Source organism: Pseudophryne corroboree, chromosome 4, assembly GCF_028390025.1.
Source record: "Pseudophryne corroboree isolate aPseCor3 chromosome 4, aPseCor3.hap2, whole genome shotgun sequence".
Lineage (NCBI taxonomy): Eukaryota > Metazoa > Chordata > Amphibia > Anura > Myobatrachidae > Pseudophryne > Pseudophryne corroboree.
This window is the reverse complement of record NC_086447.1, coordinates 683858184-683880031: the sequence shown is the minus strand read 5'-3', so window position 1 is coordinate 683880031 and position 21848 is coordinate 683858184. Positions and strand designations below refer to the sequence as shown.

Sequence of the window (21848 nt, the reverse complement as noted above, 5' to 3'; positions counted from 1 at the left end):
CAACACATTTACCCAATCAGGTGTCGACGGTGCCGACAGGGTCACCCCCGCAGCCGTCTGTGTCCCTAATACAGCCTCCTCCTGGAAAGAGCCTTCAACCTCAGACATATCAACACTCGTGCACCACACACCCACAGACACACCGGGCATATAGGGGACAGACACACAGTAAAGTCAGTCAGAGAGACACAGAGAGAGTTTGCCAGCTCACAACCCAGCGCCTAATCACCGGTTCTGAAACACTAAAGAATGCCCCAGACCTGCAGCGCTTTATATTAAATATATATTGCACCAATATTTCTGTGCCCCCCACCCCCCCTCCGTTTTGCACCCTGATACTTATTCAGAAGTGTGAGGAAGGACCAGCGTCTCTGCAGCCTGTGTAGAGGAAAATGGCGCTGAGCTGTGTGAGCTGTGAGGAACGAAGCCCCGCCCCCTTAATGGCGCGCTTCAGTCCCGCTTTTTTATCTATATATTTATACTGGCGGGGGTTAGGACAGTGCCTAGGCACTTATGTCCCCTCTTGCCAGTTTATTTTGAGGCTTTCCTGTGCCCCCCCCCCCCCCCTCCCGCGCCCTGCACCCTGTAGTGCTGCTGTGTGTGTGGGAGCATGGCGCGCAGCGTGCGATCGCTGTGCGGTACCTCAGAAATGCCGTCACTGAAGTCTTCTTGATCTTCTTCTACTCACCTCTGTAAGGGGGGTGACGGACGGCTCTGGGAGCGAGCATCTAGGCGTACCTAGCGATCAAACCCTCAGGAGCTAATGGTGTCCTGTAGCCAGAAGCAGAGCCTTTGAACTCACTGGAAGTAGGTCATATTTCTCTCCCCTTAGTCCCATGAAGCAGGGAGACTGTTGCCAGCAGTTCTCCCTGAAAATAGAAAACCTAACATAAGTCTTTTTCAGAAAAACTCAGTAGAGCTCCTCAGAGTGCATCAGGTCTGCCTGGGCACAATTCTAAAACTGGAGTCTGGAGGAGGGGCATAGAGGGAGGAGCCAGTTCACACCACTTTCAAAGTCTTAAAGTGCCCATGTCTCCTGCGGATCCTATCTATACCCCATGGTTCTAATGGTGTCCCCAGCATCCTCTAGGACTATGAGAAAGTGGGGCACTCACCAGACTTCTTCTAAGTTGATAATATTATTGTTCATTAACCACTTAACTGACAATTTTCCCCCTCAAAAAAACGCTCAGAAATTGACTGGGTTTTTTATGCTTGAATTAGGTGAAGGACATGAATTTACCCTATCCAAAATTATTTTAGTTTAAATTAAATAAAAATAATAATAATATTAGATTTTTTTTTTTAAATAATTTTTTCAAACATCAAAACATCGATCGGGAACATCGAGACCATCGGTAACATCATGACCATTGCAACTTTAGTTTTTAGAGCCTGGACAGCTGCCAGGTACAGGGGTGGTCGGGGGGGGGGGCTTTGGGGGCGATGAATTACACTTACCGGCGGCTGCTATTGTCTGCAGCTGCTGGGGTTGGGGGATCCTGCCGTGCTGACCTATCAGTAATGATCAGCCGCACGGCAACACTGGGGGCTGGAAGGCAGAGGGACCTTCTGGTCCCTCTGACAGCAGCAGCGGAGGGAAGATTCCCTTCCCTGCCGCTGCTAACACAGTTTATCTGACTGGTCGCATCCTGTGCAACCAGGTCAGATAAAGCACATGCAGGCATGGTCGCATCTAATAGTAAGTGGTTAAACATGTCCACATTTGGTCTGGAATAGACCTTTGTCAAGATCAAGGTTTTGAAAAGCCCCACTGGAGACACCATAACATACCAAGTGAAGAATGCACACTACTGTATAAATATTTTCTTCCATTAGCTCTGATTAAACAGCGTCATCAGACTTAGGCCCAGATTTATCAAGCAGGTGGTCTCCTGACCGCCGGTCACATAACTACATCCCCTACCAACATATATTACATTTGTATTCAGTAAAATAATTAAGGTGAATTTGTAGAGATAGCTGCTGACAATTTGGGTCACTTACCCAATGATAGTTTAACGCTAGTAAAATGGAGTACAAAATGAATTGCTATTTAAACCACACAGAAGTTTATTTATAGATAGTGGCTGGATCATACAGCCGACTAAAAATATACTTGTTCCAAGCAAACCCTTCAAACAGATATATTAGTGATTTTTTTAATATCTTTTTTCTAAAGCTAGTGAAAATATATATGAAATGTGTTTGATATGAATTTTACAATGCCTTTAAATGTAAAAAAAATTACAAATAACATTCTAAAATGCTACAGATGTGTCCTCATACATCCTGCCCCAATGGCGTGAGTGAGCTGACAGGTCCCATGCAACTCTGTTAGTGTTGGGCGTCTTTTTTTGCCAAAAATTAGACTTATTTGCATTGCTATGTGAATAAGACGCACAAGCAGACTCTGCTGATTATAATGATATGCATCATGCCTATATTCTCTGTGCATCTACGGCTGTATCTGTATACGAAATGGTACATTGCAGTGTTTTCTAGGAAAGCATTGTAACATAGCATTTTGTATTCAGATACAGCCACAGTAGCACACAGAATATAAACATAGCACATATCACTTCTAATCAGCATAAGCTGCTTGTGCATCCTATTTGCACAGCGATGCGAATAAGATGCATTTTAATAGAAAAGTCGCATGAAAAAAGTCTTGGCGCTACCGAACCATGCCATGGCATGGCGTGACTAGAAGGGCTGGTTAATGTGCAAGGAGGCTAGAGGTAAGTGGACACATCTGTACCATAATGCGTAAATATTGGACTCATTGGAAATCACAAGTACTAAGAATCATTTTTCCCAAATTGCTTCACTTAACAACAAAATCACGACAAATTCGCACCTCAATGCACTGATTTTTTTGAGCATGTTGACATGTGAGACCCTGTATGCACCACTTCCAAAAAGTAATGTGCGAAAACCAATATAATTAATGCTTAACCAGTCACAATGCTAATAAAAGTCCACCAAGCCACCTGCAGCACTCACTGTCTGCTCTCAGCCATGTCAGAGGCAGGTTATGGAGTAGCCTGGATGCAGCAGTGATTTCCAGTGTCCTGCACCAGCGGAGTGATAGGGCCCAGAAGCAAGACACAGAACAGAGGAACCAGCAGGTGGGAATATACTGTATTTGGGGACTTTGTCAGTGTACTGCGACTTGTGATGCAAATTGAGGTCTGATTAGCTTTGTGTTGGCATGCGTCTTCTGAGGCACTATACTGCGAATTATAGCGCATTCCAATGTGAATTATGAAGCGGCTTCCCATACGAAAGCACCTAATTCAGCACATAGAGCACACACCACAATGCGACTAAATACACCATCGGAAGACAAAGACACAAGTGAGAACACTTGTTAGTAATTGTGCACTTTTTGAGCCTAATTCAGACCCTATCCCTGATAAGCGTCAATCGCTATGAAGCGATTTTTGCTCATCTGTGCATGCGCGTACGCCAGTACGCGCATATGCAAGGTCCTAAACTGGGTTCTCTGCAGAACGCAGTTTAAGACCTGGAGGGGGGTGGGAACGGGGCGTCGGTGGCGCATTTTGTGTGCTCTGACGCTCTGTTTAAGGGCTAGGGCGGGTCGCGGAGGCTGCATGACGGCACACGCAGCAGCTGCGACCCAAAACATGGTGGGTAGTTATCTGCAGAGGGCTACTCGAACCATGCGAAACCATCGCCGCCGTGCGATGCTTTCGCAAGTCTGTGAGGGGGGAATGCAGGACCCGGCATGTGGGCGGACCTGCCCTGTGCTTTGCGTTCCCTGCATGTCGGAGAAAATGATCAGAGATCTGTGGCTTCTTTCGCACATATTTAGTCAGGTCTGAATTACCTGCTTTGTTACTGCAATAAGGTACGATGTAAGGGCAAATTGTTAAATCACCCCCCCCCCCCCCCCCCCACAAATTTTTTTTTATTCTTAGTAAGTTTCCCCTCTGGTGTTAAGTACGGGTGATGTTCAGTATATACATTGTACCCTTTCCTGTGCACCATGTGAAATGCATGATGTACATTGTGTGCAATGAAGTGTGTCATTGCTGGCGTGGACACACAAACACACAAACACATACACACACACTTGCAACGGAACATCACGTGCATTACCCCTACATTCCAGGTAATTGATTCGACCCCATAGTATTTATAACCTGTATACTTTAACAGTAACACTCATATCATGTCTTATTCATCTGCATTTTAAATAGGTTTCTGGAGAATGCTGTGGCTGCGGGACACAATTTAGTGCATGTATCAGTCTGGGTCACAAGGGCCAAAGTGCAAAGCGGGTCTGTATGTGTTTCTCCCAGTGCCTCTCTCAGCTTGTGTTGGTTTAGGGAGACAGAAAACATTTCATCATTAAAGAGGAAGCAGGAGTATAGTCCAGTGTGTAAGCTGATGAAGAGGAAGCAAAGAGCCAAGGAACATGGATAATAATAATATGTTGAATCGTACAGAAAATGTGATAGGGGACAGCTGGGTGATTTGACTAAAGAAAGATGATGAACTTGTTATTTTTTGCAGCTGTTTTTAGAGTAGAATTTGATTGTTGAGAACTGGAGACACTATTAAGAAGGAGGTTACAGTAATCAAGATAAATGCCTGAATGGACATTTTAGTGGGAACAGGCAATGATATAGCTGCTCTTTCTTTGAGGTCTGTTCTTACTGTAAACACAGTAAAGCCATGTCATAGGGGCACACTGCCAACATAAAATAAAAAGTCCAATATTCTAATCCTATCACATTAAGTTATTATTTTTTGAAGGCAAGACTGGTTTGATTAAAAACAAAATAAAACAAAAGAAGCCAGCATATAGAAGCCTTACATAAAATTATTAGGTGAGTAGTATACCGGATCCAGGTCACCTCAGTCTCCGCACCCTCCCACCCCGCTTGGCCCCGACCCCTTTCTGACTGGACCCCACCACAACCTACTATGTTGCGACTTCTGTGCTCCGCCGCTACCCTTCTCAAGTCACTCCATCCCGACTCCCCTGCTCTCCCATACTTACCCCGGCAGGCAGTCTCCTCCTGCCCTAAGTCTGTTCCGTCTGCCTTGGAACTGTTGGGATGCGCTCCCAGGCTTCCACTGTGCATGCATTAAGGAGACAGGATATATCTAATGAAAATTATGATATAGATTCAATGTGTTTACTTTTTGTTGGATTCTGTATCCCAGGAATATTGTTTTATTGTAGTATTGGAGGTTATTTAATTATTCCACAAGTCTTCAACATACATAAGCATGTTGGACAACTAGAATTTGGTTAGAAAGGAGTTACTCTAGCTCGCAATTGTTATCATTTCAGTCTGGCATTGGAAGGCATTAAATGCTTGTTTATGGTTCCAATTAGATTGTGGGAAATAAGCATCACCATGGCAACAACAGGCATGTCATGTGAAGAGAGCATTATCACGTCCTGTCTCATGGTAGCTGCAGAGAAACTGTGCATCTTATTGTGAAATGACAGCTGACAGCATATTCTTTAAATACTAAGAGCAATATATTAACATTACTGTTTTTTTGTGTTGTATTATTAATCTAATGGTGAATTATTTTACTCAGGAGCTGGCAGGTCCCACTAGTAATTGATGTGTATTAATATAGTACTTAGAAAAAATAATTTTTCATAAACGTATAAGCACTATCCACCATAATTTATGAGCTCATATGATCATTAGTTATTGCTGCTCTTTATACTGTACAGTAGTTCCTTTCAGATTCTGCATAAAATGTCATCTTCAGGCTAGAGAATGTGGATTCAGTATTTGCATCTTGAGTTGGATGCTGAAATGAAAGCTACTTAATTAATTTAGAAGTTCACAGAAGGGTTATATAGAATAGATAGGAAAAAGTCCCAGCACACTGGTGTGACGTGTTAAAACATACTGTTATTCTGTTTGTATGCGAAGGGCCTGATTCTGCGTCACACGAAAGCCAAAATGCGACCACATCTATAATTTTTTTAAGCATTATTTTTATTATTACATTTTATTTATAAAGCGCCACAAGTGTTTTGCAGCTCCGTACAAAGGACAGCACAGGGAGACTAAAGTTAGCATTACAGTAAATAAATTACATAATTAGAGTACAGGTAACAAAGAGCACCACAATTCCCAAAACATAATACAGCTAAGATGTAAGTAGCGAGGGAGTAACCATCGTACTACTAGGGGCTGGCGGCCATAGATAGAGATGAGCCTTTACCAGCAGGAGAAAAAGCGGGTAAAGATGGTCTCTGAGTAGGAGAGAGCTGCGAGTGAAATGTGTCTGGCTTTGACAACAAGAGGAAAGAGGACCCTGCTCTGAAGAGCTATCAATCTAGTGGGAAGGGGCGACAGACAGATGACATGAGGTGCAAGCAAGCGGGGGGTAGCCTGATGGCAGTATGTAAGCAAATCAGAGATGTTCAATGCTTGAGGCAGGGGGATGGAGGAGCAGCCTCAGGACTCAGTTATGCATCGGCAGGGTATGCTTTGATGAATAGGTGGGTTTTTAGAGCTCGTTTAAAACTTTGCAAGTTTGGGGAGAGTCTAATGGAGCGAGGGAGGGCGTTCCACTGAAGGGGTGCAGCACGGGCATAGTCTTGAACTCGAGCATGGGAAGCAGAGACCAGGGCAGAGGAGAGGCGACGGTCATTGGCCGACCATAGGGGGTGGGAGGGAGTATGAAGGGAGAGGAGGTTGGAGATGTAGGGAGCAGTGGAATTAGAGATGGCCTTGTATGTAAGGGTGAGGAGTTTGAAGAGGATTCTGTAGAGGAATGGTAGCCAGTGTAGATTTTGTCGAAGGGGAGTCGCAGATGTGGAGCGTCAGGAGAGGAAGATAAGCCTAGCTGTGGAGTTGATTAAATAAGCGTTTCAGGGTGGCAACAGTGTAAATACACACAAAACAACTATTTCCTTGGTGTGTTGAGGTATATCGCGGGCATGTAGTCAGTCACCTGCTATTCTGAGTCATACATATGCAACAGAGCCGTAACTACACTTTTTGGTGCACTGTGCCAGAAAGAGAATTGCCCCCTACCCCCTTCCAATAGGGATATAAGGTGCATGCCTCGCAGGGAAGGGGCATTACAAAATTGCTCCCAGGAACCAGAGAAACTTCTTACCATGAACTTCTCGCATTAGGTCTTTCCACAACATTTCAATTGGATTAGAGTCAAAACTCTGGCTTGGCCATTCCAAATCATAAAATATATTCTTCTTTAACCATTCTTTGGCCGAAAGACTTGTGTGCTTTGGATCATTGTCTTGCTGCATGATCCACGTTCTCTTGAGATGCAGCTCATGGACAGATATCCTGACATTTTCCTTTAAAATATTCTGGAATAATTCAGAATTCATTGTCCCATTAATATTTGTCTAGTCGTCTTGGCCAGATGCAGCAAAACCGGCCCAAACCATGATACCACGAAATAGGCCCAAACGATGATACCACCACCACCATCATGTTTCACAGACGGTATGAGGTTTTTACGCTGGAATGCAGTGTTCTCCTTTCTCTGAACACCACTAGGTAGCTGCAGCGCCTGGCTACATCTCACATAGGTAGCCAGGCAGCGCTGCAGCTTCCCGTCCCTCTGTACACTCCGCCCCTCCCAGCTTCCCCTTCTGTGTCCGCAGCATCTGAAGAGCTGCAGTGTTTGGGCAGGATGAGGCTGATGGAAACTGCTGCTCCAAAGCAACGCAAGTATAACCTAGCACACACACACAACCCCCATCCTCCCCCCGGCGTATTGTGTAAGAGGGCTCAGCCTGGAGTAATGTGTAAAAGGGGGCTCTGCCTGGTGCAATCTGTATAAGGGTGCTCTGCTAGACGTAATCTGTAAAAATGGGCTCTGCCTGGCGTAATGTGTAATAGGGGGCTCTGGCTGGAGTATTGTGTGAAAGGGGGTTGTACATTGAGTGATATGTAAAAGGGGACTGTACCTGGTGTAATGTACATAAGTGGCACTACTGTGTGCCATAATTTGAATTGGTGTTGGTATATTGGAGACTACTGTGCGGCGTAATATGAATTGGTATTATTTTGTGACCATGTTCCTTCCCAACGAAGCCATGCCCCAATATTTTTGGTGCGTGCCTTCGGCGTGCACTGTCCCTATTTTAGTTATGTGGAGTGGGTGGCACCAATTTTCTTTCGGGCACAGGGCACCAAAATGTCTAGTTACAGCTCTGTATAGCCACTCAGATCCATCAATGAAAGATACATACCTCTATGAGGTGCTAGGAAAAACTGAAATGGTAGTTGTGAGTTGCTTGCAAAATGGTCAAAACGTTGGCAAATCATGGCCACTATTGGAATCTGCATATCCTCCAGAATCCAAATCAAATTAATACACACATCTACCACAACTTCGAAACATCACCTCCTCTTATACATCATCTTAAATCCTTTTCATCATGCCCTCTTAGATCTTTAAGCTAGACATCTCCCATAGTGCTATCCACTTAAGTCAGTTTCCCAAACTCTGTCATTACAGCCTAGGTTCTAAGGATATACATGCTTGAGTACAGATGGTTAAATCAAATTGACTGAGGTACTAATTGTCACGTGCTCAAGCATGGTAATTCCCTATAAGGCGCAATGAGACCACTGACAGACTCTTTAAATGCTGTCTGAAAATCCATCTGTTAATTAGAGCTTTTTCTATTCCTTTCCTAACTATGGGGGTAATTCAGAGTTGATGTGCTAAATTTAGCACAGCTACGATCATTTACTCTGACATGCGGGGGGACACTCAGCACAGGGTTAGTCCGCCCCGCATGTCAGGCTCCCCCCCCATCATCCCCTCTGCACAGGTACAAAAGCATTGCATAGTGGTGATGCTCTCATACCTGGTGAGTAACTCCCTACCTGTGCAGCTCCTGCGCACTTGCAGGGAGCTACCCGACGATTTCCAGGTCACAGCGGCTTCGTGTGGTGTCATGAAGCCACCGTGGGCCGCCCCCCCCCCAGCGGTCTGAACATGCCTCCGTTGTCCAGCCCGCACCCCAAAAAGCTGTTCTAATGCCATTGGCACGCCCCCTCCTGCCTTGCGACTGCCTCTGCCTGTCAATCAGGCAGAGGCGATCGCAGCCAGTGAGATGCTGATAGCATGTCACTGGGCTCCCGGGGTGCACACGCGCTGTGCGGCCGCTGCGTGTGCGCACTCCACAAAGTAATTGAGACTGCGATTGCTGCCGCTGCAGCAGTACAGTCTGAATTACCCGCTCTACTACTTACACTAATGCACACTCAGGGTCGTCCTAAATTGACTTCTGAGCCAACTCTTGTCTCAGCCGTGCCCCTTTTTTCCACTAGATTATAAACTCTCTCATATGTATCCCCTACCCTTTGTTTAGTCGGGTCCAGTATCAAATACCAGCGGCCGGGATGCCGGCCATCAGTATACCAAAAGCGGCATCCCGACCACCAGTATGCTGGCAGCGGGGCGAGTGCTAGAAAGCCCCTTTCAGGCTCGGTTATATTCTACCACTATGGGTGTCTTGGACACCCATAAAGGGAGATCAGCCTGGGCACCAGTATTCCGGTGGCGGCATTTCACTGCTAGTCGGCATTCAGGCGGGATCCTGACTAGCGGGATTGTAACCGCTTCCCGTGTAGTCTACTTTGAATCTCCCTGTTATATGAAATGTGATGCACTTCAGAACACCTTATACACTATGATAATAAAGGAGATCTAAGTGCTATATACCAGTCCAGTAACACTTTTCTATGTTCTAAGCAGCTAATATTATTGACTGTACAGTGGGATTCAAGTGGCCATATGTCTCCACAGTCCCTGTGTTCCATGAATTACAGTATGGCTTTCTTCTGTTCTATTGATTCCATTAGAGTAGCAGGTGTTTTCATTAGAAACTTATGAACAGTTAAAGTGGACAATCTCTCCCTCTTACTTTAATATAAGCTCTCTCTAGTAGTTATTGCCACCATTCTTTTAGTTGTCCCTGACCTCCTCCATAAAAGGTACCTTTTACCTCAGTTTTTCACTATGAAGGGAGATGTACTATAGGCTAGCAAGAGAAATAAGCCGTCCATTAGTAAAACAAATGAGCCTTGTGTCGTTATTAGAATTCAACATAGCTAAAGTATTAGTAGTTCTGGAAATGAAACATATTCTAAAGTGTCATTAAAGTCTGAGTGAGTAATTCTATTTCTAATGCTAGTGTCCTTTTAACCTTGTTAATGAGCAAGACTGAAAGATTTTATAATTATGCATATATGTCTTTAAATGTTTCACTTGGTGATGGTAATTCTTCAGAACTAGGTACAAGGACTTTTTGAAGCAACACATGTTTATTGGTGTTTATTGGTGTGCTTTGTACTTTTATTTTTTTGTTTTACTTTTAATGTGCCTTTAAAGTAGATTTGTTTAGAAGATTCCTGGACAATCCTGAACTCTCTGCAGCGCATTCTTGCGTGTGTATTTGAGATAGGACGTCTTTGATGAAATCTTAAAACACTGATGAGTATAGAATCCCATTTCAAAAGCCTCTATCTTTCTAACTACAAAGTCATGCATTCAAACAAAAGAGAAGAGTGGACGACAGAAGAGAAAATTCAAGCATTCAGTTCTGCTAATCTGAACACTCAATTCACTTGGGATTTTTCCTAGTCATTTTACTGAAGTGAAAATTGCATATCAGATTTTTGAAGATGACTCCTTTCTAAACTGATTCATTTGGCATGTGGATGAGTAACCATTTCCAAATGCATTAACTTGTCATTTTCAGCGCTTCTGTATCTACCTGCTAATAAGCTTTGTAATAACTTTGTTGTTATTCGCTCTGGCATGTATAAAAGTCAAAAGCTTTACAAACTTTTTTTTGTCTGAACTTTTTTTATAGTCAATTAAACACGGCAAGTAAGACTAAACTGCAATTCATTCCCAATATAGAACTTGTTTCATATGTCTGTTGTACTGTACATACTAAAGCAAAAAACATCTTACTGCACTATGCACAAGAAAACCACTTCTGCTGGCCAATTGCATAATGCAGTATTTCCCAACTCATGTCCTGAAGAACCCCTAACAGTGCATATCTGCATGTTTTACAGATCTCCTCAGTATCACAAGTGAGATATGTAATTAGCACCACCTGTGGATATTTTAAAATGTGTCAGCCAGTAATGAATACACTTGTGCACCAACTAAGAGATTATTATTATTATTACATTTTATTTATAGGGCGCCACAAGTGTTTCGCAGCGCCGTACAAAGGACAGTACAGGGAGACAAAACTTAGCATAACAGTAAATAAATAACAAAAATGGAGTGCAGGTAACAAAGAGCACCACAATTCTCAAAGCATAATACAGCTTAGATGTAAGTAGCGAAGGAGTAATCATTGTACTACTTGGGGCTGGCGGCCATAGATAGAGAGGGGCCATTTACCAGCAGGAGAAAAAGCAGGTAAAGATGGTCGCTGAGTGAAATGTGTCAAGAAGAGGGCTTAGACAAGAGGAAAGAGGGCCCTGCTTTGAAGAGCTAACAATTTAGTGGGGAGGGGCAACAGACAGATGACATGAGGTGCAAGCAAGCAGGTAGAAGCCTGATGGTGGTATGCGAGCAAAGCAGAAATGTCCAAGGCATGGGGCAGGGTGATGGAGGAGCAGCCTAAGGACTAGGTTATGCATTGGAGGGGTACGCTTTGATAAATAGGTGGGTTTTCAGTGCCCATTTGAAGCTTTGCAAGGTCGGGGAGAGTCTAATGGAGCGGGGGAGCGCATTCCACTGAAGGGGTGCAGCACGGGCAAAATCCTGAACTCGTGCATGGGAAGCAGTGACCAAGGCAGAGGAGAGGCGACGGTCATCAGCCGACCGTAGTGGGCGGGAGGGAGTATGAAGGGAGAAGAGGTTGGAGATGTAGGGAGCGGTGGAATTAGAGATTGCCTTGTATGTGAGGGTGAGGAGTTTGAAGAGGATTCTGTAGGGGAATGGGAGCCAGTGTAGATTTTGTCGAAGGGGAGTGGCAGAAGTGGAGCGGCGGGAGAGGAAGATGAGCCTAGCTGTGGAGTTGAGGACAGGTTGGAGGGGAGCGATGTGGGAGCAAGTGAGGCCAGTGAGGAGCACATTGCAGTAGTCGAGTCGTGAGATGACCAGTGAGTGGATGATAAGTTTAGTTGCACTCTGGGAGAGAAATGGCCTGATGCGAGCAATGTTGCGTAGCTGGAACCGACAAGATTGCGCCAGAGCTTGGATGTAGGGTGCAAAGGAGAGGGAGAAGTCAAGAGTGACGCCCAGGCAGCGGAGATGGGGAACGGGGGAGATGATAGTGTTGTCAACAGTGATAGAGATATTTGTATGGGGTGTTGCTCTGGCTGGGGGAAAGATAATAAGTTCAGTTTTAATGGTAGAGATGCACTGAGGAATAAATTAGTACCTTCGTTCTGAAGCAGCAGGTGTCCCTGAATGAAGATTATGTCACGTGTTTAGATGACATGTATAAGTGGGTCTCACATCCAATCACATGTTCCTCAGCTTTATTGTCTTCCAGTTGATAGCAAGATTAGCTGTTTCCACCAACCACCCCTGCTGAATTGTGGAGCCCAGCGTGCCTATACGTTAAAATGGCCCTGAGCTAGGCTAGTACTGGGGTTTGACGGAAGAGACAATTGCCATTGCTGCCACATTTTGTTTCAGTCCTCAGGGATGCAGCAGGAAAGCGGATTCCTTAGCATTGGGTCACCTTTAGGCTTCTTGCAAATAGTGAAGATTATATGGAAACGGGCCTGGACTGCACACCCTAGCTTATTATAATGGGATGTGCTACCTTGCTGGGACTAAGTACTGTAATACTACAACATAGGAACAAAGCTTGCAGGTGCACCATACACCATTAAAATTATTATAACCATAATATAATATTTGAGGTTCTTGGCATATATTGGCCAGTATATGAGCCTGCCCACCTGCTTCACGGTGACCTCATCGGACAGGTCCCTAACACTATAGGGGTTCACCTCCGGGACGCAGAGCACCCCCAGACCACCCCAGCCAAACCACCCCAGGGCATCACACAAAAAAAAGGATAGGAGTGAAAGATCAGTGTTAAGCAAATGAAAGAGGCTGCTGAATGTAAAAGAAAAGAAGAGGACAGCAGTAAAGTGTTAGAATGTGAAGTTTAGCTGAGCAGTGTTAGAAGTGTAAAAAATATGTGAAAAAAGCTACATAAATATAAAACAAACACAATGTGATATAAGTGTTAAAAGTAAATGTAAGGTGGTGATGCCCCAAGGTGGCCCAGCCAGAGCAATATAGGGAGCTCCACGCCCCAAAAGCTCACCCCCAAAGTGAAGATTAGCAAGACACATTGATGCCTTAAATTTTAGCTAGATTAAAATGACTAAATATCACTAAAATCAATTATGCTTGTATCAGTTGCATTTATTAATATGACCATGGAAAGCTCTGCGGAGTTCAAATATCCTTATAACTTTTGGAAAATAATGCACATTGTTGTGCATAACTTATACCACTGAAATTCAGATAATGAGAGTCACCTTCAAAGTGAAAGCTCATGGCAAACTGTATACCCTTTTTCGCAAAACAAAACAACACAAAACAAAAAAAAACCACAGCAAAAAATAATCCTGCAAGGATATACATAATATGACCAGTGATAAAGGGAATCCAAAGACAAGGGAGCAGAGAAACCTGTGCCCCGTGGGTTACAACAAGAATTATATTCACTACTCAATATCACTGTCTCTCTCTCTCTCGCTCTCTCAATACATACTTCCCAACTGTCCTGATTCCAGCAGGGCAGTCCCACTCTTTGCACACTGTTCTGCTGCCCCACCTGCGGACTGCAGTGCCCTGTGGGCGGGAGAGCAGTTGGGAGAGCCTGTGATCACCGAGGCTCTGCTCTGCAAAGTGGGAAAGTGGTTATCTTACTATCCCATATACATATATTGAGCATACCTCCCAACTGGGAAAGTGGGACATTGTTTTGTGCATAGTGTAATTATTTGCTGGCTATGAACATTTGCATAGTGGAGCCACAATATAAAAATACCAACAAACTGCAAATGGTACTGTAGGTTTTGAGGGAACTTTACCAGTTTCAGATTTCCTGATTTCTATAAACCAAATATTTTAGTACTTTTTAGCTGCTGCGAAATTTCAGTGACATTGGGTCTCATTCTGATTTAGAAGTAAAGCAAATAAAAAGCACGTAACTGTGCACTTGGACAAAACCATGTCGCTCTGCAGGTGGGGCAGATGTAAAATGTGCTGAGAGATTTAGATCTTGGAGGGGCGTGTCCCAACTTAAATAAATGTCCAACATATGTGGGCTACATACAAAAGCATACTTTACCTACTTTAAATTTCTCCTCAAGAATCCCAGAGAGGAGACTCTACAGTTAACTTGGGGAGAGCACCCCCTCATCAGGCCCCGCCCCCACATCAGGAATACACCGCGATTTGCGGGTCCACGATTCGCATCATTTTAGCTCCTCCACCACGCCAAGGACCTGCGAATACCGGAGAGTATCTTTTCATCCTGCCCACTTCACTAGGGTGTGGGTAGCATGCGGGAGATCTGCCTGCTCTACCGTGGTTGCCGGGGGCTACCCCAAAAATCGTGAGCCTCCCTCAGCTACTGGGAGAGTAGGCAAGTATGTTCAAAAGCAGCCAGTATTTACGCTGCACAAAAACAATGTAGATATATTTGCTCCCCTTGCATCGCAACATGGTTTGTTTCACATACAAAGTTACTTGCTGTTTTTACTTTACTTCCAAATCACAATCAGGACCATTATGGCTTAGCAAACAGGAAGTGGTTAGCATACCGCCAGATGGATCCCGGCGATCACAATACAGATGCCGGAATCCCGAAAAGCGGTGAAACACCAACATCAGAATGCCGACCGCCGGTATATCATACTGAATCCTAGCAAACGTCTGCCCCTGTCACACTATAACTGTGCCAAATCTTTTTGGGATGTTGCAATATCTTTTTTCATTTAGGAACACCTGTTAACTTCACCGGGATGAAAAAACCATGCAGAATTCTAATGGAGTACATTGTCATAAATTACTTAAAATGCTACCTGCAGTATTTGTTCTACTTATTGTAGCTTTTATATGTTGACATGCATAGGACTTGACAGGTCTGTCATTCTAGCCATATGAAAGCATGTATGTGCTCTGCTTGTGTTTGCCATTCATTGTACCATTTTAAATTGATATGTTCAACTGGCAAGTTTTGACATGAAAGATAACTAACGTCATTTATTGTAATTCACTTATGCTTGGCCTGCCTTTTATGTGTGCAATTGTGATTATTTCTCATAGATTTTTTTTTAACCAGTGTGATGTTTGTGTTCTAGGTAAACAGATAAAGGATGGAAAAAAGCCAGAACCATGCAAACCTATCCTGAAGGTGGAGTACAAAACAACAAGATATGGGTGAGCAATCTTCAGTACACCGACATCAGTCTATTGAGTTACATGTCAACTGTGCTCTGGGCTGAGATATTGAGCTTCTTGTTTGGTATATGATACATATTATGAGAGGTTATTTTTGTGATGTAAATGCAAAAGAAAAAGCAGTTTAATCTAGTACTGTATAGTGTATTTGTTTTAACAAGTTCTGTATTATCACTAATAGCAAGTAGGTGAAAACAGAAAGGGAATGTGTTCTTGTAAAAAAAAGAAGAAATCGTAACTAATGGGTACATTTACTAAGCAGTGATAAGAGCAGAGAAGTGAGCCAGTGGAGAAATTTCCCCATCAACCAATCAGCAGCTCTGTATCATTTTATAGTATGCAAATTATAGATGTTACTTCAGTGCTGATTGGTTGCCATGGGCAACTTCTCCACTGGCTCACTTCTCCGCTCTTATCACTGCTTAGTAAATGTCCCCCTAAAAAACAAATCTATCTATCTATGGCCTCACTGAAAGCCTGCGTTTACTACAATCAGGGTGTGTGTCCTCATAGGGAAGGGTGTGGACTTATGGGAAGTCCCTGTTACATCACTCTGGGGGTGTGCTCAGCATTCTCAGTGGAGATGCTAGGCTACCCCCTGGTGACTTTGGCTGTACTGCTGGCTCCTCTTCAGTGACAGGAGACAGGCACTGCACATGTATGTCACATGTCAGCACCCGGCTTCCTGTCATTGCAGAGGAGTAGCATTTTGTAGCCACCCCCTTGAAGGGTGACACCTGGGTGCGTTCCGCACCCCCCATGTGGCACCTCTGCATGTGGGCAAGAATATAACTGAATTATGTGAAATATTTAATTATGTGGAACTGTTGCGTCTCTGATGTATATTGAAAGTGGGTGTGTAATCTTAATAATATATTTACATGTATGACCATCAAAGTGCATTTACAGTATCTGCTCTTTTTGTTTGATATCATTTCCCATATTTGTCAAAGCTGACATACTGTAGTTGCTGTGAACTAGATAGCTTAAAAAACTACAGATCCCATTTATATAAGAACTATTGTTTTTCAAGAAATCAGTGATGTTGCATGCTGTGTCTGTAGAGCTCTTATATGGATCTTTTGGAAAAGTGTTTTTTTTTAAGAGCTCTGTATACTGTATTTAGCTATCTAAATGCTGAGTTCGGGAGGACTGCTAGAATATATTTAGAAATACAATTAATCTAATCTTAAACTTGATCCAAAATATCAGTTGCTCTGTGAATGTTTCATTTTTTTTTAAATTGATCATAGAACATGTGATCTTTCATGAGTGCAATGTTGCTATCTCTCTCCTGACAGCTCTGGTAACAGCAGTGCAGAGTATTTCATCATAGTCCCTATCTGTTGGGTTTATTTACAAATCGCTTCTGGTGGTGTTTATGCCCAATATTTCAAATGGCAATGCTTTTATTAGCCATGTCTTGCTAGTTTTACAACCTGATGCTTCGTGAGTAAACCCCTGTGTGTCCATATGTAGATACATATGCTCATGGTGGCTATATCTAGGTGCGAATGCACCTCATTTGCTGTGACCACGTGCATGTTATGATGCATTCGCGTCTTAGATGTGCACATGCCCCATTCAAAGTGAATGGGGCGGCGAAAGACGCTGCTAGGCACGGTCCCACCTAGCCGCGCTGGAAGTGCACGTACGGGCGAGATGTAGCAGCAATGAATGGTTAATAGCATCAACAACAGAACAGAGGAGTGTTGTGGGGCTAATATCAAACTGGTACAGTTAGGTCATAGCATGAAACACACACCTCTATATGAAGTGGAGTTCAGACAGCTAACTTCAATTCACTAAATGTTACTGCCTGACAAAAAGCTTTTCTCCCTTTATCTCCAGAATCAATGAACAATCACATGAGTTGCAAGTGAAGTAAATAAAATAATGGAACATGTCACTCGGTGGTTTGGATATCAGTAGGGAAGTTAACAAATCATGCAAATATGCAAATTATGGGAATAACATACAGCTGGCGTGGAAACCCATCCAGTTTTAAGGCAAAGTAAATATGCCAAAACTTGCTGCATACAGTATGTAGAGCCAGGCATATCTTACAGTTTTTACTGTATACATTAAAGAAGTAGGGAGGAAGGGTGTTTTGGACACCTTACTTACCATATAAGTGTGGAAGCAGTTGCAGATATATATATGCTTTGATGTATGTACAGTATGTGTGTGTGTGTGTGTATGTATGTCTGTTATGTATGTAAGCATGTTGTTGCTAACTACTTCCTTCCTTGGTGCAAAATCCGTGCTGCTGATGATGGTAATTATCAGCATGGAACTTGACATTACTAATAATAATAATTTTATTTATATAGCGCTCTTTCTCCAATAGGACTCAAGGCGCTTAACAGATACATAGCATAATATAGTACAGAAAATAATTAAGTACAGAACAGCTTTTCATAAAATACAGAAGCATGAAGATACTAAAGGGACATTATGGAAATGCTTGAGTAAACAGTAAAGGCTTGAGTCAACATTTGAAGGATTCTCTAGTTGGGGCCTCTCGCACTGTGCGGGGAAGTGAGTCCCATAGAGTCGGATCCGCATGACTAAAAGCTCGACCCCCAGATGAATTACGGGAGATTCTAGGTACTGCTAAAAGTCCTTCATCTACAGATCGCAGTAATCGAGTGGGGCAGTATGGGGTCAGATGCTGCATCAGGTAACTTGGGCCCTGGTCATGTAGTGCTTTGAAACTTAGTAAGCCAATCTTGAAAATGATTCGCCATCTTACAGGCAGCAAGTGAAGGGAGTAAAGGATGGGTGTTATGTGGCTAGAACGGGGCTGGTTGGTTAACAGCCTGGCAGCTGTGTTTTGCACCAGCTGTAAGCGGTGCAATTCTTTTGCTGGGAGACCAAGGTAGAGGGCATTACAGTAGTCTAATCGAGATGATACAAATGCATGTATGACTTTTGGCAGATCATCTGAGGGAATTAAGTGCTTGATTCTGGCTATGTTCCTCAGGTGAAAGAATGAGGATTTGATTGTGGGTGATATCTGATGTTTAAGTGTCAAGCCATAACTATATAGTTATTGGGGGAGGTTTTTATATTAATTTTTATTGCATTTTAGTACAGTAAACGGGAGGGATAGAGACACGAAAAAAGGGATAGAGAACAAAACATGGTTGGGATGTGCAAATCCCACCAAGTCAACGGAAGAAGTAAAATAGGCCACAGCTGATTACACATAAATGAGAATGAACTGGTTTTCTAAAATGGACTTGTGGTTATGAGACCGAGATAAGTCAGGATCAAATAAATCATGAGGACAGTACAAGCCAAACTAAGCACATTAGCCTTTGCCTAAAGGTTAAACAGATGTTTCTCTGGTCCTTTGATAATAAACTCATGCCTCCTAAACCATTTTATAAGTGGAGAAGAGGGAGAAGTAGAATAAGGACAATCTGCTGTTTCCATCTGGAAGTGTCTGTGAACTTTAAATGCAACCAATTAAATATGAGGGGGCAAGGGATGCTTCTACATTTGGGCAATAATATATAGTAGCTTTTCAGCAACAAGAATATGTCCAAAAGATATCTATCATGATCTCGGACAGAAGACACATAAAGGTGGAAGAGATCTATTAAAGGGGTCAAGACCAGGGAAAGGCTCGCAATTTAGAAAAGTAAAGTTCTCTATTTCTCTCCAAAAGTGCAGATTCACAGGCCAAGACCAGAAAATATTAAGAATTTCACCAATATTTCCACAAATGCGCCAACAGAACTTTGATTGAACGGGCCAGATCGTGTGTTGTTTCTCCTGGGTAAGGTACAGCCTGTGGAGCAGTTTGAAGAACATCTCTACGTGGTTAATACACTTAGATAGTTTAAAATATCCTAATCTTCCCAATCAAAGTTGTCAATCATAACCTGGAGATCAGCTTCCCACTTAATTTGAATATGGAGACATGAGGGAGCTTTTTCAGAAAATAGATTATACCACCTAATGATCTTTACTTTAGTAGTAGATGAAGTAAGGACCAAGGAGAGGAGAAGGGGGAAGGGTACGGAGACCAATAACTGGAGATGAATAGGATTAAAACCGGTGACTGATCTGCAGGAATTTATGGTCTTTATGAAGGGATGGGCAAAGAGGATTAGTAGTTGGATAAATTACGAATTATGATACAATGATATCTTTGAGTGTCATTATACCTAAGCTGCACCAGTTACCCAAAGAATGGTTGGGAATCAACAGAGCACGTGTAGAAATGGGTAGATTAAGTAGAGGGAACATGATAAAGACATAGAAGTTTGTCCCAAGTTTTGAGTGTAGCTATTGTTGCACGCAAAGTAAAGTACAAGTATGGAGCTGTCTGTTGGGACCTGGTAACCATAGGTTCTGGGCTGGGAGCGGCCGTGCATAGTAAATTCAACAGTAACCCAAGGCTTCAAGAGACCAGGCAGAAACCGATCACACAACTGAGCCAACAGACAAGCTGCTTGATAGAATTCCAAATTTGGAATGGCTATTCCTCCAGCAGATTTAGATAAAGATAGATGTTTCCAGGCCAGGGAAGCTTTATTGTCCCTCCAAATAAATGCATTTTTTGACAAAGTAAAATCTTTTAAACCAACTAGCCAGTAGGATCCGCTGGATAGCACCATACTTGCTGACTTTCCGGCTGCCTCTTTATTGTCTTATGAACATGTATTTTACATAGTAAGCATAATCATTGGCATGGAAAGGTACATGCAGCTCTGCATATAAGTGGTCATTCCGAGTTGATCGCCGATTTTCGCAGTGCAGCAATTAAGTAAAAAAAATGGCAAAAATGCGCTATGTATGTTCACACAAAACTTTGTAGATTAACACAAGCTCGAGCGACGTTTTTTCATCGCTCGAGTGATCGTAGTGTGATTGACAGGAAGTGGGTGTTTCTGGTCGGAAACTGTCCGTTTTCAGGGAGTGTGCTAAAAAACGCAGGCGTGCCAGGTAAAAACACAGGAGTGGCTGGAGAAACGGGGGAGTGGCTGGCCGAACACAGGGCGTGTTTGTGACGTCAAACCAGGAACTAAACGGACTGAGGTGATCGCAGTCCAGGAGTAGGTCTGGAGCTACTCAGAAACTGCAGCAAATTATTTAGTAGCAATTCTGCTAATCTTTCGTTCGCTATTCTGCTAAGCTAAGATACACTCCCAGAGGGCGGCGGCCTAGCGTGTGCAATGCTGCTAAAAGCAGCTAGCGAGCGATCAACTCGGAATGACCACCATTGCACAAGATGTGTATTTGGAATTCATACGATTCCCCGGCAGATGGGATGCTGGCTGTAATGATCTCATCTGCCAGAATGCGGGCAGCAGGGCTGTGCTCGCCACAGATTATATTCTCCCTCTATGGGTGTTGCGGACACCCACAGAGGGAGAATAGCCTGTGTCACCTGTATTCCGGCGGCGTAATTTCACCAGCTGTCGGGATTCCGACGTCAGTATTGTGACCAGTGGGATCCCGACTGCGGTATTTTAAACGCTTCCCATTGTATTTTATGGGGGACACAAGTTAATTCTGCGTTTTAGACATAAATTTTGTCCATCTCTGTATTAGCCCCTCTATGTAGAAATACTGTACCAAATTATTGAATTACAGTTATAAAAATGTGCTCCTAAGTAGCCCATAGGAACCAGTAGGCAATTATCTTCACCGACTGACCAGGGCTGTTTCTAGCCAATTTGGCTCCCAGTGCGGGATTTAAAAATGCGCCCCCCCCCCCCCCATTACATATAAAAATGTGCCCCCCCCCCCACACACACACACACCTAGAAAAAAAGAAAAAAAAACTTGCGCGCGCACCCGACAAGGGGGCGTGGTCTCATATAAATGGGTGTGGCCTTATTTAAATGGGCATGGCCTCGTCTGAAAAGACTACCTCACAATCCAGTTTTTGACCCTGCTCCAACAGATCACGACCACCACAGGAAAAAAAATTCTACCATATTAAGCCCCACACAGTAATGCCCCCTGCACCATATTATGCCACACACCGCAATGCCCTTGATACATTAAATCCCCACACTACGGCAGGCAAGAGTCCCCATTTCACACATTACGGCAGGTGTCCCCATTTTACACATTGAGAGAGAGAGAGTACTTACAGAGGCGATTACCGCTCTTCGGCCCGCCTCACCAGTCGCTCCTCGCGCCAGCCTTTCCCTCTTCCTAACTTGGATCCCCCTCTGTACTCCGCTCGGGGGGGGGGGGGGTGTTTCGGTGAGTGACGGGGTTGCGTCGTAATGTAACGACGCAACCGCGTCATTCCATGAAACTCCGCCCCCCGAGCGGGTTTCTCTGGGAGAAATAGGAGGGGGAAGCAGGGAGCCACAGTTAGTGCCGCGGCGGGCGCCCAGTGCGGTTGCACTGCTCGC

The 21848-nt window shown here is 43.7% G+C and overlaps 1 protein-coding gene across 2 annotated transcripts in view; it reads left to right on the top strand.

Annotated features, from left to right (window-relative positions):
- Nucleotides 1-21848, top strand: part of STXBP5 (syntaxin binding protein 5) — a 698920-nt gene that overhangs the window by 412093 nt on the left and 264979 nt on the right. For both annotated transcript variants that reach the window (XM_063917879.1, XM_063917878.1), the window contains exon 9: nt 15363-15441. In XM_063917879.1, coding sequence (XP_063773949.1) covers nt 15363-15441 — 79 coding nt within the window. The remainder of the gene's footprint in view (nt 1-15362; nt 15442-21848) is intronic.